The sequence below is a fragment of the Tympanuchus pallidicinctus genome, unplaced genomic scaffold, assembly GCF_026119805.1.
Source record: "Tympanuchus pallidicinctus isolate F22 unplaced genomic scaffold, pur_lepc_1.0 scaffold52, whole genome shotgun sequence".
In the NCBI taxonomy this organism is placed as follows: domain Eukaryota; kingdom Metazoa; phylum Chordata; class Aves; order Galliformes; family Phasianidae; genus Tympanuchus; species Tympanuchus pallidicinctus.
In genome coordinates, this window is record NW_026294772.1 from 206,746 (window position 1) to 225,471 (window position 18,726).

At 48.3% G+C, this 18,726-nt stretch overlaps 1 protein-coding gene across 7 annotated transcripts in view; it reads right to left on the reverse strand.

The window, feature by feature from the left end:
• Nucleotides 1-18,726, reverse strand: part of LOC128091787 (deleted in malignant brain tumors 1 protein-like) — a 38,789-nt gene that overhangs the window by 6,128 nt on the left and 13,935 nt on the right. The window contains exons 1-14 of one of the 7 annotated variants that reach the window (XM_052705096.1): nt 15,463-15,865; nt 11,791-12,120; nt 11,349-11,678; nt 10,228-10,557; nt 9,525-9,839; nt 8,647-8,976; nt 7,946-8,275; nt 7,085-7,423; nt 5,598-5,927; nt 4,546-4,875; nt 3,573-3,896; nt 1,816-2,145; nt 1,303-1,632; nt 266-592 (exon numbers count right to left, since the gene is read on the reverse strand). In XM_052705096.1, coding sequence (XP_052561056.1) covers nt 266-592; nt 1,303-1,632; nt 1,816-2,145; nt 3,573-3,896; nt 4,546-4,875; nt 5,598-5,927; nt 7,085-7,423; nt 7,946-8,275; nt 8,647-8,976; nt 9,525-9,839; nt 10,228-10,557; nt 11,349-11,678; nt 11,791-12,120; nt 15,463-15,577 — 4,390 coding nt within the window. In that variant the 5' untranslated portion in view covers nt 15,578-15,865. Of the gene's footprint in view, nt 1-265; nt 593-1,302; nt 1,633-1,815; nt 2,146-3,572; nt 3,897-4,545; nt 4,876-5,597; nt 5,928-7,084; nt 7,424-7,945; nt 8,276-8,646; nt 8,977-9,524; nt 9,840-10,227; nt 10,558-11,348; nt 11,679-11,790; nt 12,121-15,462; nt 15,866-18,726 lie in introns of those variants that run through there. The other 6 variants (XM_052705097.1, XM_052705099.1, XM_052705100.1 and 3 more) reach the window with 6 other exon arrangements.

Genomic DNA, 18,726 nt, shown 5'->3' on the forward strand with positions numbered 1-18,726 from the left:
CCACGAGTAGACTGAGGAAAGGCCTCAGGCCTCATGGCTGCCTGCAGCTTCCTCATGAAAGAAGAGCAGGGGCAGATGCTGATCTCTGCTCTCCGGTGACAGTGACAGGACCTGAGGGAATGGCATGGAGATGCATCTGGGGGAGGGTCAGGTTGGGCGCTAGGAAAAGGTTCTTCACCAGAGGCTCATGCGCACATGGCTTTTGGGTAAAGGAAATCCAACCCATGCTATTCAGTAGCCCCATATCTGTGAGTATAAGCATCACCTGAGCACACAACACCAGCATCTTCTTCATGTGTGCAGACGTTGACTCCCCAGGGTCTGGCCCTGCACTGTACGAGAGCATTTTCTCTCCCAGTGCAAGCAACTCTGTCCAGCCAGATGGGATCCACCCCTCGTCCAAAGGAAGCTTGTGTTGTGGCTGACAGTGCTTCCCCACAGCCCAGCTGTCTGCACACCACCATGGCATCATTCATGTCCCAGCCATCATCGCAAACAGTTCCCCACTGCTGGTTGTGAAACACCTCGACTCTACCAGAACAGCGATGAGGGCCATTCACCAGGCGAAGAGTTGATGTGTCATCTGACAACACTGCAAAATGTGGTGGGGAGACCATGCATCAACACCAGTGAGGTGGGGAAAAACATCCAAGGGAGAGCTTGACCACCGTCTGCCTGAGCATCTGCAGGAGTGAGGTGTCCAGCTGTTTGTAGTATGCGGACACCTTCATGTTTAAAGGATGATCCTTTGGAATCATTCAGGTGGCTGAGCTCTGAAACAGGTTGCCCAGAGTGTTTGTGGATATTCCATCCCTTGAGGATTTGAAGGCCAGGTTGTACAGGGTCCTGGGCAGCCTGATTAGTTGGTGACAACCCTACCCATGGTAGAGAGCTGGAACTGGGTGGTCCAACATCCCTTCTAACTCAAGCAGTTCTGTGATTCTATGATTCCATGAAAAGCCTCCAGAATATGGGCAACCTACTCTTAGTGGATCTACCTGAGTGGTCCAGTCAGACCACATAACTTCCAGAGTCTCTTCCAACCTCAACCATTATGTGTGATTCTGTGATTCAGTGCCCCTTGTGATCTTGCTGCCTTGTCGGGTGTGCAAGGACAACTTAGAGAGGGAGTTCACCCTAAGACACTCTCTTTACGTTATTTATATTGTTATGGGTATCATCATGGAAAAAAGCTCTTCTCACTATCACAGAACTGTACTGTTCTTGCACCATCCTGCTCTAGTCCTCCCGAGGTATGTTGCGTATCAACCTGTCTCCAACAATGTGGCAGCCATAGCTCACCTGAGCATTCCACACCGGCATCATCCATGTGGGTGCACAGTTGGATTCCCCATGGAGACGACAAGCATTCTGAAATGGAACTTTCTGTCCCGATGCAGGACACTCTGTTCATCCAGATGGGATCTGATCCCTGGCCGAAGTGAGCCTGGACAGGAGCCGAGAGAGCAATGCCACAGCCCAACTGCCGGCACACCACGATGGCGTCATTCATGTCCCAGCCGTTGCCACACACGGTCCCCCATCTCTCGTTCTGAAACACCTCCAACCTCCCGGCGCAGCGGTGTGGACCATTCACCAGCCGCACTTTGGCTGTAATCTCTAATTGTGAGTCTGAAAATGTGATAGGAGTGATAAACCCTCCAGGAAAATCCTGCACTCCTCTCTCAACCCCTCAAAAATACACAGATCCAGGACTGGCCTGCTGCAGCATCACCATGAAGGCAGTAAGATGCAGGACAGAACCCATCACCAACTTGACCCCAGTGATGCCCTGTTTTGCAGAACTCAACTGACCTGAGCAAACCACGCCAGCATCTTCTCTGTGGTTGCAGTTATTCTGTCCCCACGGACGGGCCCGGCACTGGTGAAGGGCATCCTCAGTCCCAGCACAGTTCACATCATCCAGCCAGATAAGCCCAGTGCCTTGCCCAAAGCGAGCGCCACTGGGGGCTGACTCAGCCCTGCCGCAGTTCAGCTGTCGACACACCACAGTGGCAGCCTGGAGGTTCCAGCCGTCGTCGCACACCGTGCCCCACTGTCCATCGTGCAGAACCTCCACTCTCCCAGCGCAGCGGTTGGGGCCACTCACTAGCCGCAGGGAGTCGGTTTTTGAGGTGTCTGTCACTGAAAATACAATCCGGGATAAGCCCTTGGAGAAATTCATGCCTGTCCCTACCTCCATGATTTCCACCTTTGTCTTTTCATGTAGGGAAAAGTGAACTTGTGCAGTTCACTCCATGGATGTACACTGCAGTAGGACAGTCCAGGCAGCTATTTCTGGGCTGCATCATGTGCTGCACAGCTGGAATAATAGATCCTGTCCTTTAAGATGAATCCATCCTTTAGGGGCAAAGATGTTGGGCTTGGAGTTAATTACAACCCAGGTTTGGAGTTAGTCATGATATTCAGCATAGTGATGATCATTGGATAATAGGACTGTAGAATCATGGGATCATAGTGTCATAGAACCATAAGAATCACAGAATCATAGAACCGTAAGAATTGTAGAACCATAAGAATCATAGAACCACAAAACCACAAGAATCACAGAAGCATGAGAATCATAGAATCACAAAACCACAAGAATCACAGAAGCATGAGAATCATAGAATCATAGAACCACAAGAACTGTAGAACCAGAAGAATCATAGAACCACAAAATCACAAGAATCATAGAACCATAAGAATCATAGAATCATAGAACCACGAGAATCATAGAACCATAAGAATTGTAGACTCATGATTCATAGTGATAGAATTATAGAATCGTAGAGCCACTGGATGTTTGGGGTTGGAGGGGACCCTCAAATGTCATGTAATCCAACATGCTTGCCATAAACAGGAACATATCTCACTAGAACAAGTTGCTCAAAGCCCCATCCAAACTGACTTCAAACATTTCCAGGGATAGGGCATCCACAGCTTCTCTGGGCAACCTGTTCCAGTGCCTCACCACTCCCATCATGAAGAATGTCTTCCTTATATCCCATCTAAATCTCCCCTCTTAGTTTAAATCCATTGCTACTTGTCCTGCCACTGCAGGCCCTGGAAGAAAAAGTTTGTCTTCTAAGCCTCCTTTATGTATTAGTAGGCTGCATGGAGGTTGCCATGGAGCCTTTCTCCAGGCTGAACAACCTCAATTCTGTCAATTCTTTTGTTGTAGGCTAGGCACTAGCCCTCTGAGCATCCTTGTGATCTTCTCTAGACTCTATCAGGTCCACGTGCTTCTTGTGCTGGGGACTCCAGACATGGGTGCAGCACTGTAGGTAGTCTCACAGGAGCATAGTAGCGGGGGACAATCCCTTCCCTCCCCCTGCTGACCACACTTCTTGTTATGCAGACCAGGATACAACTGCCTTTCTGAGCTACAAGCACACACTGCTAGCTCAAATCCAGAGCAGCTCCTGCCCCTGTAGGGAGCAGTCCTGTGAATCCTGGCAGTAGAGCAAGAGGGCCCTCGCATTGCCTCCAGGAGTGCAGAGCCTTCTATGAACTCCAAGATCCTTGAACACAGTGCTGGCCCCTGTAATTCCATGTGTTGCAGGACTTACCTAAGCAGACCACACCAGCATCTTCTCTGTGGTTGCAGTTATTCTGTCCCCATGGACGGGCTTGGCAACGCAGGAGTGCATCCTCGATCCCAGTGCAGCTCACGTCATCCAGCCAGATGTACCCAGTGCCTTGCCCAAAGTAAGCCCTGCCCGGGGCCGACATCACTGTTCCACAGCCCAACTGCCTGCACACCACCTTGGCATCGTTCAGGTCCCAGCCATCATCGCACACCGTCCCCCACTGCCCGTTGTGCAGGACCTCCACTCTCCCGGCGCAGCGGCTGGGACCATTCACCAGCCGTACATCAGCTGAGCTCAAGTTTCCTGCATTTGCAGACACCCCAAGGAAATTCATGCATGGATGATTGCAGAAAACCTCCTTCAGTCCCATCCCATCTCATTCACATGCATCCCACATAAACAGCAGGGTAGCACCTGCACTAGAACATTAAAGACAAAAGGATTTCCCCCCCAGAAAGGGCTAGGCACTGCCAATTAATCACAGGAGTAAACCTCAAATTTTGCCTGGTGTGAAATTTGGCTGAGAGATGCTGCATGGGGGTTTCAAGAGCCGGAGATGCAAATAGGAGAGGTCTGCAAAAGGAGCATGCCTAAGCCTGCCCCATGCACCGCATTCCCTCTGGAGAGAGCCATAAGATTGCTCTGGCTCAGAGGAGACCTGTAATCATCATCTAGTCCCCTGCAGGGACATCTTTCTCTGAAGCAATTTGCTCAAAGCTGAATCCAACCCAACTGGACATTTCTAATGTTGGGGCATCCACAACTTCACTGGGTAACTTGTTCCAGTGTCTCACCACCCTCAACATAACAAAATTTCTTCCTTTTATCCCACCTAAATCTACTCTCTATTAGTTTAGAACCATTGCCCCTTGTCCCATCATTACAAGCCCTGGTAAAATGTCTTTCTCAGTCTTTCTTATAAGCCCTGCCTCTTGATGACCCCAAGTCTCACCTGAGCACACCACACCAGCATCTTCTCCATGATGGCAATTGTGGACACCCCAAGTCTTAGCTGCGCACTGTGAGATATCATTTTCCTCCCCTGTGCAGTGTACTTCATCCAGCCAGATGTGGCTGTGTCCCCACCCGAATCGAGCCGATCCCGGGGCTGACAGCGCAGTCCCACATCCCAGCTGCCGACACACCACCGCCGCGTCATTCATGTCCCAGTTGTCATCGCAGACTGTCCCCCACTCATTGTTGTAAAACACCTCTACCCTCCCAGCGCACTCACTCAAACTATCCACCAGCCGAAGTGTGGAAATATTGGAAGTCCCTGAGCCTGAAAAACACGCAGGAATAGGCATTATAAAGGTTATGCTCATAGGGCATAAAATCTAATGAGCTGGAGAAGGATGAACATCCCTGTAGTCTGTCTAGGGGGTATTGCCACAGTAAGCTGCATGATCTAGGTTTACTTGATAGTTACGTACTTCTTGGACTACAGGAAATGGCAAAGGACATTTTTCTATTTGTTGTTTGTGCTTTCCTCACTGCTGACCATCACACTGATCTATCCATGGAGGTTTCTCTACCAAGACAAGTATTAAATAGCTACAATGTGTGTAGCTGGCATATTCCAATGCATCTTTCCATATTTGTCCTCATGACCTGGCATTTAGCAGCACTAGAAGTCACTCTGCATGTTCTTAACCCAGGATAGGAAGGTGCTGCATCTGCTGCCAACCAAAGAAGCATTGTTTTACTCTCCTGCTACCACTCCAGGAAGACTGCAGATGCTTTTCCCCAGGAAAAATTGAACACCCCTGGACATCTTCAGATATTAAGGTGTGTCTTAAGGTGCTGCTTTTTCCTACTGCCCATGACCCATTCTCCACATTTGTCTATGTGTCCAGTAGCTGTCTTTTTTAACACAGTTTCCACCAGTCTGAGAGGTCCTGGACACAAGAACTATAGGCCAGCTTGCCCTCATACTGTTCCCAACCCTCAGCTTATAAGTTGGGGCTTGATCCATCTGCAAAGAAGGCACTCAGTGATGATTACCTGAACACACAACACCAGCATCTTCCAAATGGCTGCAACTATAGAGTCCTTTAGGCTTGACTGGGCATTCAGTGAGGGTAGCTTCTGTCCCAAGACATCTCACCCCTTCTAGCCAGATGGGGCCAGACCCTCGCCCAAATGAAGACATCCTTGGAGCTGACACTGCCGTCCCACAGTCCAGCTGCCGGCACACCACATTGGCATCGTTCAGATCCCAGTCATCATGGCACACCGTCCCCCACTGCTGACTGTGAAACACCTCCACCCGTCCAGAGCAGCGGTGTGGGCCATTCACCAGCCGTAGGGCTTCTGGGCTCCGCAGGTCTGCATCTGAAAATATAATCAGTGTGAGAATAGATCATGGACAGAAATTCCTGCCTGTCTGGTTGCCAGTAACATTGTGGATCTCTCCATCCTGCAATTTAGCAAGTACTGCACTTCTTGCATTGTGCTTTTGCTAATGCCACACGTGCACGCATGAACAATCTTTAGATCAAGAGTGTTTTGCCCATGCCCTACATACTGGCCAAGTCCTTGCCACGTATTTGAAACTGAAGTCATGTTTTATGGGAAAAGATCAAATCTGGAGTCTCTAGACTGTAGATACACAGGTGCTGAGATGCTTGAGAGTGCTACATCCACATCACCTTATGCACCAGCAGCACACACAGTCTTAGCAGCATGAAAAGAATGTTCATCATCTTCTCAGCATGCATGCTGAGATGTCAGTGTCAATCACAGCAGACAGGTGAGGACTGTAGTGAAACAATCTGCTTATGCCACATGAAGTGTCTGCTTCACTGGTAGCTTCACTCCAGCTAATTCTCCACCACCCTTTATGGAGGGTCCGTGTACAAGGTGCAAGCTGGCACTTGTTATTTTTTCATGCTTCCCCTCTCCTGTTTCTGAATCTACCAATGAGAAAGGCTGGGTATTATTGAGTGTACTACCCTGATAGAAACACAGAAAATCCTGCATTCCTGACATGGTGCTCAAAGAGGACAGTTTCTGTCCCAGTTTGCCAGACGGGGCCATATCTTTATCCAAAGTAAACTGCAGCAGGTAACGCAAAGGCAAACACAGCTGATCAATGCAGAGAGCCACTAATCACTCAGATAAAGTTATTGCATAAAAGCAGCCCTCTGCCTGCCCGCAATACATGCACCCTTTCCCTGCTTCATTTTTGCCAAGAGCGAGTGTGCTGCATGGGAGAAGAGGAGAAAGACATTAATTACTGAAGGTAATTGCAAGGAATAGTGTGGTAAAGAGAAGGGACTTCCCAGGAACTGTAAGTAGCATGGTTGAGGAATAGTGACTGGAAAAACACAAGCAGAGTAGCTGCCTGGACATACAGCCCTGCAGCATCAGGACTACTTGTGTTTTCTCCCAGTTCAGACAAGATAAGGAAGAGTTGAATGGTGAATTTACAGGGACAAGAGGCATGACCTCCCAAGGAGAGGGCTGATACCTGACTCACCAACACTGACCTACAGCCTCAGAGCACACGACACTTGCATATCCCTTGGACTTGCAGCTCTGGGCTCCCCAGAGCTTGACTTTGCATTCAAAGAGGGCTCGCTCCATCCCTATGCACTCCACGGCATCAACCCAGTTCAGATGAGGTCCTTCCCCAAATCTGGAAGAGCTTGAGGCAGAGCGTGCTGCCCCACAGCCCAGCTGCCTGCAAACCACATAAGCTTCAGCCAGGTCCCAGCCGTCAGCACAAACAGTTCCCCAGCGCTGGTCATGAAAAACTTCAAGCCTTCCAGAGCATTTATCAGAGCCATTCACAAGGCGGAGATCTGCTAAGTCAGAAATGCCTGATCCTGCAACATCAGAAAAAATAAACATGTAAGAGGACACCTTCTGTTCTGTGAAACCTTGAGCTACCAGAAATGCATTTGCACAAGAGGCTGAACAGCTTTGAGGGTCAAGGATGCACTGACAGCGAGAGATAGGGACGACTTTTAGATGTGACACCAATTAGGTGGGGAAAAAAAAAAAAAAAGAGGAGTTGGTGACCAAGGCTTGTTCAGAATGGGCTTGGGCAATATAGTTTAGGCTATTTGAATGATGAGAAGCTGCCAGGATTTGTGCTAAATAACACCAGTCAAAAGCATGCCAGAGATCTCATTGTGGAGATGCCAGCACAAATGGGCTATAGCCATTTAATTTTCTTGAGCTTTATCAGAGTATAGGTGCTGTCCTCCATCCAAAGGTGAATGACGAGGGATTGATTTCAAAAGTCTCCATTCTGGCTGCAAATTGTTCTTGAATCACAAGCCCTTACAACCACATGGAATCACCAATTCAAGCTTCAGGAATGCTTGCTGCTGTGTGATGTTTACCTGAGCACACCACACTGACAACTTCATGATGATAACAGTTGTGGATACCCCATCCCTTGAACTTGCATTCAGAGAGGGCAGCTTCTGTCCCTGTGCAGTTGACGTCATCCAGCCACATGGGTCCCTGTCCTTGCCCAAAGTAAGCCCTCGGTGGAGTTGATATTACCGCCCCACAGTCCAGCTGCCGGCACACCACTGCAGCATCCAAGAACTCCCAGCTGTCATCACACACCGTTCCCCATTGCCCATTGTGAAACACTTCCAGTCTCCCAGCACAGCGACCTGGGCCATCCACAAGTCGAATTGGAGCAAAACTGGAAACAACTGAGCCTGCAAGCAGAGAAGCAACTCAGTCAAACCCTGAACATCCATTCAGTTTCTGCGCAGAAAGATGAGGAATGTTCATTTTCATTGGCAGTGCTTCACAGAGCGTTGTGGTTACATTGCCTCTGAATCCACAGCACTGTGGAGACACTCGTTGAAGGATCTGAGAATATTTGCTCCAGCAGAAAGTTGGATAAATCATAGAATCACAGAATCAGAGAATCACAGAATCAGAGAATGGCTTGAGTTGAAAGGGACCTTGAAGATTATCTTCTTCCAACAGTAGCCATCTTCCATCCAGTGGGATGGTGGAAGAGGACCTGGCCATATCGGAGCAGCTAGTATATCCCAACCCAGTCCTATGCAGTGAAACCCACCTGAGCACACAACTCTAGCGTGCTTTCCACGGCTGCAGCTGCTCTTTCCCCATGGGCTCGCTCTGCATTTCGTAAGAGATGTTTCTGTTCCGTCGCAGCTCACGTTGTCCAACCACACGCGCAGAGATCCAGCATCCAAGTGTGCTTCACCTGAGGCTGACAGTGCTGTCCCACAGCCCAGCTGACGGCACACAACCTCGGCATCCTTTTTATCCCAGCCATGGTCACACACAGCTCCCCACATCTCCTCGTGAAACACTTCAACTTGGCCAGCACAGCGATGTGAGCCATTCACCAGTCGGAGATGAGCAGGCTCTGGGATGATCGAGTCTGCAAATATCCAAGAGTGTTATAAATGCTGGAAATTTCCTTCCGTAAATCCCTTCTACATAATTCCTTCCATGCTTATCTGCTTACACTTAAGATTCTGGCTCCTCTTCCAGTCACTAAAAGGCAAGGAGGAGGGGAGAGTAGGAGGGTTTCTCTCTGTAACACAATACTGCTCCCACCGCTTGCACTACGCGAGTTTCTAATCCCCACTCCCACCATGAAAAGCTCACTGGAGAGTTTATTTGCACCAGACTTTCCCCCTCGGTGTTATTCTTCCTGTTGTTGGACATGGTCAGTCTCAAAGGTTCACGGGGAAGGTTGTCTGCTGGAATTTCTCCCATCTTCCTAAATAAACACTTTGGTGTGGGAGGAAGGGACCCTCTTCATTCACCAGCTGCAGGACAAGTTTAGGGTGACCACACTGACTACTGATGCTGAAACCAGGTCCCAGCTCAGCTTTCTGTGAGGCATGGACCACATGTACCCACATCTTCTAGCAAGCTCCCTGACTTCCTTCAGAAGTGAAATGCAAGAGGAGCAGCACTCACCTGAGCATACCACGCCAGCATCTTCCCAGTGGTCACAATTAGTGATTCCCCATGGCTTGGCCAAGCAGGCAGATAGTGAGTACTCAAACCCTGTGCAATTCACACCATCCAGCCACACGATTTCAGACCCTTGGCCAAACTGAGCCTGTCCAGGGGCTGACAGTGCTCTCCCACAGCCCAGCTGTCTGCACACCACATTGGCGTCCAGCAAATCCCAGTTCTTGTCACACACAGTTCCCCAATGCTTGTTGTGTAAGATTTCAACCCTGCCAGCACAGCGGCTCCTGTAGTTCACCAGCCGGATCTGGTCACCCTCTGCATTAAACGAAAGAGCAAAAAATGGGAGAAGAGTTGGCACCCTGCAATCCACAAGTGGTTTCGCAGCATGGCAAGATTATCATGACACTGGAGCTGATCATTACATTTAATGACATCAGGCTTATGGACATTAGGCTCATTTCCTAACCATGGAAAAGATGCCTGAGACCAGTGGAGCCCAGCACCTTCTGGCAGAGGGGCAAGAATATGGAACCTGAAACTTCCCATTGCAACCATGCCAAGGGAAACAGCAAGAGTATCTCCAACCCACAGGTGTCCCTCGGCAATAAGGAAGCCACAGATGGCATATTATGTGCTGCAGAGGCAGAGAATTAAGGTGATGAACCAAGCATCGTTTCTCCCATGTCACTCGCAAGGTGGTTACCTGAACACACCACACCAGCTGATGTCCAAGGATGACATGTGCTGTTGCTCCATTGGCCTGTCTTGCATGTAAAGAGGGCGCTTTCTGAGCCTGTGCAATTTATATTGCCTGGCCACATCTGTCCGGATCCTTGACCAAAATGAGACCCAACAGGAGCCAACAGTGCTTCACCACAGCCCAGCTGCCTACACACCACTTGAGCCTCAGCCATCCCCCAGCCATCGTCACACAAAGCTGCCCAAGTGTTGTTGTGAAAGACCTCAACCCTGCCTCTGCAGCGAGTTGAACCGTTGACCAGGCGAAGCTCCATTGAAATAGAAATCCCTGAATCTGTAAATGAAAAGAGAGAGACATGACTGTTTGATGGAGTTGTGCATCCTCTGTGCGTGGTGAGCTTGCACTAAAAACTTCTTTAACACCTTTTATGGCACAGAAAATGGTTGAGACAGACATGGGAATTCAATATTTAAGGATGGCTTGTAAGAAAGAAGAAATAATACCATTTACAGTGCGTGCTATGAGAGGAGAAGAGGTAACAGCTTTAAACCAAAACAGGGCAGACTTCAATTAGATATAAGCAAGAAATTCTTCGCTGTGAGGAAGGTGTGACAGAAGAACAGGATGCCCAGTGATGATGTGGATAAACCATCATTGAAAGTGATCAAAGTTAAATTAGACAGGACTTCAAGCAACCTGAAAATTCTCCCTGCCCGTGACAGAGATGTTGGACTAGATGTTGGAAGGTCCTTTCCAGACCAAACCATTCTAAAATTCTATGAACACCTGCAGAAATCTTTGCATGGTATAGGTTAGTTGTCCCCAAGACAAATATGTGTAGGTGCGTGGTAATCCATGTGTGTGACTGCAAATGCCCATTTGAATCTGGGGAATCCCAGACAGCTCACTTGTCTTGCAAGTCAGCAACAGTGAGAGGCAGCAGAGATAGAAGACATTCCATGGTAACTTGCCTGCATGCAGCACCAAAAAGTGACACTGTAATGAGCTCTCTGAGAACATGCTCAGTGCTGTTGAGCATTTACAAGATCCCTCACAAAACTCTGTGATATCTGTGAAATATTCTGTATGCTGTCGTTTAATCTTTAGATCTGAGTGATAGTTACCTGAACATAGCACTCCAGCATCCTCTCCATGGTAGCAGTTGTTGACTCCCCATGCACTTGCCTTGCAGTCGAAGATGGATTCCTCCGTACCAGTGCAGTTCACCTCATCCAGCCAGATAGTATCTTGGCCTCTCCCGTAGTGAGCCGCTTTAGTGGCCAGCACTGCTGTTCCGCAGCCCAGTTGCCGGCACACCACATTAGCATCAGCGAGGTCCCAGCCATCATCACAGATGGTGCCCCATCTTTGGTCATGGAGGACCTCCACTCTTCCTGCACAGCGACTGGGGCCATCGAGCAGCTGGAGCCGACCGATCTTGGAGATGTGGGATTCTGTAGACAACACAAGAGGAATGGTTGTGGGCCACTTGTGTGCAATGAGGTACAGCAGGAAGGGGGACAGGCATGGCATGGAGGTCCCATACAACAGGCTGGTTGTGTCTACCTGAGCATTCCACGCTGGCATCCTCCATGTGGACACAATTGTGATGTCCCCACGGCTTGGCCTGGCATTCAGAAAGGGCGGCTTCTGTCCCTGTGCAGTTGACATCATCCAACCAGATTGGTCCTGTTCCTTCTCCATGCCGAGCCCCTCGTGACACCGACAGCACCGTTCCACAGCTTAGCTGCCGGCACACAACCTGGCCATCATGGGCATCCCAGTTGTCACCACACACCGTCCCCCATATCCCGTTGTGGAGCACCTCCACTCGCCCAGCACAGCGGCCATGGTCACTGACCAGGCGGAGTTCTGCCAAGTCTGAGGACGCTGAACCTGCAGAATCAAGAGGGAAAAGAGGTCTGGAGGTGTCATCCTAGGGTAGATGGGGCTCAGCTGCTCACTTATTTGAGATGCCTCTGCCCCCTGGTGTTGGTCAGAGGAGAGGTTTCAGAGAAACTGCTGACTGTACTACTACTTATCTTCAGCTTGGAGGAGTCTGAAGAAAGACCTCTTTGTAGCCTGAGGGAAGTGGTCATAGCTCCAATTTTGTCAGTATTCAAGAAGAGCTTGGACAACACTCTTTAGATACATGATTTAACTTCAGTTGTCCTGGATAGAGCTAGAATTCAGGTCCTTGCAGGTCCTTTCCAACTCAGAATATTCTTATCCTACATGGCCAAGGAAACCTGAGATGGCCCTGTGTCTCTGTTTATATGCATCTGAGTCCCATCCTACTGCTAGGTTGGGGTAATTCAAGCACAGATACAGGTTGAGTGGAGAACGGCTTGAGAGTAGCCCTAAGGAGAAGGATTTGGTGGTGTCAGTTGTTGAAAGTATCAGCATGAACCATCAGTGTGCTCTTGCAGCCCAGAAAGATACTATATCCTGGGCTGCATCAAGAAAAGCGTTGGGAGGTGATTTAGACTAGATATTAGAAAGAAATTCTTTACTGTGAGGGTAGTGAGACATTGGAACAGTTTGCCCAGAGAGGTTGTGGATGCCCTCTTGCTAGAAGAATTCAAGGCCAGGCTGCATGAGGCTGTGAGCAACCTGGACTAGTGAGAGGTATCCCTGACTATAGCAGGGGGATTGGAACTAGATGATCTTAAAGGGTCCCTTCCAATGAAAACCATTCTGTGATTCTGTGATATATGATTCTATGATTTCTCTCATTACTAGAGTAATGTCCAGAGAAAGGCAGCATAGATGGTAAAGGGTGTAGAGGTCAATATGTATGAGGAGCAGCTGAAGCCGTTTGGTTTGTTCAGCCCAGAGAATACTGGGGGAAGCATGGTGGCCAGCAGATTTCTCATCAGGGACAGGTGAGGATAATTTTGGTGATATCAACAGAACCCGAGGGAAGGCATGGAAATACATCAGGGGAGAATCAGGCTGGGTGTTTAGGAAAAGGTTCTGCATTAGAGTGAGGAGGGCTTGGAACGGGCTGCCAGGAGCAGTGATCACAGTCCTGAGCTGAAGAAGAACAAGTAGTGTTTGAACAGCAGTCTTCGATATATGGTTTAACTCTTAGCCTGACCAGTACTGAGTGAGGAGTGAGTTCCTTCCAACTCAGGATAATCTGACTATAACTGGTGATTGTATTCCTGTACATGCCCTGGGCTCCCTGAGGCAACGCTAACAGTCCTGAGTGTTTGTAAGCTTTTAAGTGCCATCTGTGTATCTAAATGCCTGAATTTACTCCTCATAATCTCAAAATGGATCCCACACCCCAGGAGTTCTCTTGCGGCTCATGCAATAGATAAACGGTTGTATAACAGCTACACACTGAGTTTGGAGAAGTGGAAGAATTCTTATTCATGGGAAGGTTTCCTCACTGCAAGACCTGCAGCAAAACAGTGCCTCTAGTTCCTTATGCGTGCTTAGCACAAGCAGTAACAAAGTGGAGCAATAAGCTAACTGGAAGTGACTAATGCAGAGAGCCTAACGGTCAGCATAAAAATAAATGCTGAAGAGGAATGTGCTTACATTCTGTCAAGAGATTTTTGACCATGGATGATGATTTCCAAAGAACTGGGGCACCAATCTGTGCTCAGCTCCAGCACAGTACTGCTGTTCCCAGAGCTGAGTCATAAGCTGTGTTGGGATCTGGTGCCTGCGTGTTCCCTCACCCAGGTACCCCATCCTCCACAACTGCTGAAATCTGAGCAGCTGAATGCCTCGTCCTCCTTTTATCCTTCTTCTACCAGCACAGAGAGCAAGGGGTAACACTGTCCACCTAAAATGGGACCTGCCTTCTGCAGGGGCACATCACTCTGCTGTTTGCTTTCATCTGCTGGTTCTCTGTCGCATGCCTGAGTTAGAACACTCAAGGAAGACCAATCAGTTCCAGTTGGGAAAGTGCAAGTATTTCCCTAAATCAGCAGAGAGTCAGATATAACACGTGGGAGGTCACAGAGGCCAGAAGGAGGAAGAAGCAGTGTAGAAATCAAATCCCTGCATCACTCTTAGACACGAGCCAGAAGTAGGGAGCTGTAGGCTTCCTGAAAAGGACAAACTGTCCTTCCATGTGTAGGCTGGATTAGCTCAGCTCTTTAATTTATAAGGGCAGAGAGTAAGAAAATGTCTTTGCAAAGACACCGCTAGCATTGTGCTCCCTTTCCTCATTATTACTAAAAACTACCCTCTCAAAAGCAATAACAAATCAACCTCACAGCCTAGACTTTGCAGAGCTGGTGTATTGCTTGGTATTTTTCTTTCATTGCCTTGGGCAGAGAATGAGAGGTCATTGCTACCCTAGGCAGTCCCAGCCCAGATGACTCCTATATGCCTAGCTGCCTGTACTGACAGAGAAAGCACCTTCCAAGTTTCATTTCCTCTAAACATGATCTGAAAAAGAGGGGAGAGCTGAAAAAGCACTTAAATAGTGCCCAGATCAAATAACCCACTTCTGCTCTGAGTTGTGGCAACTTGAACAAAGCCCTAGGCCCCTTCTTAACCAATCCCATAACAAAGCCTGCATGGGGACATTGCTCTTACCCATCCTACCCCATGCAAATGAGAGTTGAGTTCACCTGAGCCCCCTGTATTCTGCTATACCAGTAATTGTTTGCATTCAGCCTTGAATAAACCAGGGTTAAACAGGATAGATAAAAACATCTCTCCTGACTCCAAAACCAACACAAGATATTCCTTCTTGCCCCAGATAATAGAACCACAGAAACATAGGATCATAAAACCATACAGTCACAGTATCACATTATTCCTTGGGTTGGAAGAGCCATTAAAGCCCATGTAGTCCCAACAGCCCTGCCATGGGCTTATTGCCCCCCACCATATCATATATCACACCCATCCAACCTTCAAGGCCCCAGGGATGGGACAGTCAAAGGTACTCTGCACAGCCCGTGCCAATGCTAGCTATCCTATTTCCTCCTAACACCTCACCTGAATCTCCCCTCAATTAGTTCAAAGCCATTCAGTCTTCTTCTATCACTGTCAGAACTTGTCAAAAAGTGGTCTCCTTCATGTTGATCAGCTTCCTTTATGTACTGGAAAAACTCAGTGAGCTGTCCCCTCAAGAAATGAATCCCAGAACCTTTGACCAGCCTGTGCTGTACTCCAAGAAACCCTGGATCCCCACTCCTGCTCCACTCCCACTACAGGAGCACACATTGCGCATGGGATCCCTGTGGTCAGAAGCAAAGCATCACTCACCCCAAAGGCACACCATCAGGAGGAGGACCCCCACACTCTTGGCTCCAGTGCAGGTGGGTTGGTTTCTGCCCCAGGGGAACCTGGGTGAGGGATGGAGTGCACCAGGCAGCCCCATGTTCACACATCCATGGGCTGGAAGCTGGAGCAGCACACCCTGCTGAGGGCCAGCAGCTGAGTGCCAGGTCCCACCGGCCAGCTGGGAGGGACAGAGAGGAACTGGGGCAGATGGGAGTGACAGGCATTTCAGCAGCAAGCCCTCTTCCTGTTCCCTCCTTTGCTCTGGGCTTTTCCCTGCTTTGCCAGCCCAGCTTCCTCTGCCCCTTGGTCACTTGGGCTTTGTGTGACTCTGTTCCAGCAGGTGACCCTCTGCTCCACGCCACAGCCTGCTCCTATCTCCAGGTTGTGAAATGGAGAGCTGTTCCAGGAACATACAGAGCAAACACAACCCTCTCTGCACCCTGGTCCCGTGTTCTACGTGCCAGCCCCAAGGGCATCTCCGTGATCCTGCTGTGCCATGGGTACAGCACAAGATGACTTCTGATGACCTAAATCAAGCTTTCATGTACAGGAGTTGGGGAAATTCTGCCTGTTTTGTTTCATTAAATGTATCTGACTAGATTTTGAGGGATAAGAGTGCATCAACTGCAAGAAAATGAACTGTGAAATGTTGAAAATGCCTTTTAGATGGAGTCTGGATCCTGTATGACACTGAGCTGGCCGGAAAACACACTCATGCCAGAGGGAAAGGGGGAAATAAATATACATATAAATACACTTGAGGAAAACTTGTATTCTGCTCCATACATTTCCCCTAACCAGTGTGGGTTCCCACTAGAACAATCAACATGGCCAATGGCTAAGGCATTTGTATAAGTTCACTGACATTCGGATTCAGTTTAAAAGAAAATGGACAAAATTATTCTTTTACTCAATAGAAAAATCAGGCGAGGCACAGGAATTTTCTGGGTTTTTTTTTGTCTCCCATCCCTTGCAAAGTGCACAACCTCTTGGCATGCAATTTTGCAAGGAGGGGGTCAGAAGCATGCTACTGGGAGAAAAGAAAAAAAGAAAAAAAAAAAAAAAAGAAAAAAAAAGAGCTTGCAAAATCGTTAAATTAATGCCTCTTGTTGTTCCAAATGGGGATGTTAAAATTGTGGTTGGTGCTGTGCTAGTGGTGCACTGAAGATAGGGTTGAGGAAGGATGTGGCTCCAGTAGGAACAGGGTGGAGAGTTCTTGCCCTGTGTGTACAGAAATAAGAAATGAAACCAAAGCCAGTTATGGGAGAAGGATCTAGCATGACCAGGATGATCTTAGGCTGAATTGAAATGTTCAGCCTGGCAAAAACCAACAGAGTTGTAGAGAAGATAGTAGGAGGAATAAATAAGAGAAACATGAACTGCAGGGACATGCTGAGAGCATGCAGAGGTAGGGCTGCAGAGCAAAAGGAAAAAGATGTATATGAAACAAAAGTAAAGCACTAGTACAAGAATGGTGGTGAAAAGCTGGAAATGAATCCAAGCTCATAAAAAGAAGAGTAGTTGAGAAAGGCAACTGCTTTCTGTTGTAACAAAGCTCAGTGTGCCCAAGGACTTTGTTCCCCTGCTCTGTCAACAAACAGGACAGCAACAAAGAAATTCCCGACACTGACCATCTCAAAAATGCTATGAACTGTCCTAGCCTGACACGGCCAGTGCAGCTGTGAGCGAGAGTGCTTCTGTTTTCATAGCTTAGGCAAATAGCTGCTCTGAAAGTGACTTGTGCTTCTGTGTCCCTTCTTTCCCTTTTAATTTGTGTGCTGTGTCCTATGGGAATTCTGAAAATCCTTCCTGAGATACTGAGGTCCTTGCCCAAGCTCAGATCTAGGAGGTGCTGATCCTACACATTGGAGACGTGAAGAACCCTCAGTAATCCAAGCTATCTGATCTGAACTTCCCTTAGTAATAGCAGGGCATGATTCAGGGGTTCTTTGATACATCTTCTGCCTTGAGGAATGCAATCATGTTCCTATTATAAAGACATTTTCTAAACTGTGAACATATTTTGTGAACATATACACACACAGAATGATGCTGATAGTTGATGCTTTCCTTATACACAGGCTCCAATCCTTTTCTCAGGCAGTAACTGAGACTGAGCCTTCCATTTTCCCCTAAACTTTGGGACAAGCAAGGCTGGAGGACTAGGTCTTCCAAGGCAGCCAGAAAAAAAAAAAAAAAAGGCTCATATGTTGGCAGGGGATGTTTTTTTTTTTCCCCAACCCTGTGTTCACATTTCTGCCGTCAAACTGTGAACCTCAGAGACTTGCTAGGAACATGTGTGAACCCTTTCCCTGTTGAGGAAGAAAAGTCTTTGGGGCGGAAATTTATTTAGGGGAAAATAAAAACACAGAAAAATGGGTTGGTATTGGAGCTGGCCCATCTTTGTTGATGATGTAGATGAGGGCAACGAATGTATGCTCAATAAGTTTGCAGATGACGCCATGTTGGCAGGAAGTGTCAATCTGCCTGGAGGTAGGAAGGCTCTACAGAGGGGCCTGGACAGGCTGATTGCTGAGCTGAGGCCAATGGGATGAGTTTCAACAGGACCAAGTGCTGACCAAGGCTGTGCTGCCATCCAGCAAGACCTAGATGGGCTGGAGAGTTGGGTTGGGAGAAATTGAATGAAATAGAACAAGGGCAAATGTAGAGTCTTGCATCTGGGCAAGAACCAGGTACCAGTATAGTCTGGGGACTAATCTGTTGGAGAGCAGTGTAGGGGAAAGGGACCTGGGAGTCCTGGTGGACAGCAGGATGACCACGAGCCAGCACTGTGCCCGTGTGGCCAAGAAGAACAGTGGCATCCTGAGGTGCATTAGAAGGGCTGTGATAGGAGGTCGAGAGAGGTTCTCTTCCCCCTCTATTCTGATGAGACTGAAATATTGTGTTCAGTTCTGGGCCCCTCAGTTGAAGAAGGGCAGGGAACTGCTTTAGAGAGTAGAGCGCAGAGCCACAGATACGATGAAGGGAGTGGAGCATCTCCCTTACGAGGAAAGGCTGAGGAAGCTGGGTCTCTTTAGCTTGAAGGAGACTGAGAGGTGACCTCCTTAATATTTGTAAATATATAAAGGGGGAGAATCGGGAGGATGGAGCTAGGCTCTTCTCAGTGACATCCAATGATAGGACAATGGGTGCAAGCTGGAACATAGAAAGTTCCGCATAAATATTAGAAAAAAACTTCTTCACAGTAACAGTAACAGAACACTGGAACAGGCTGCCAAGAGAGGT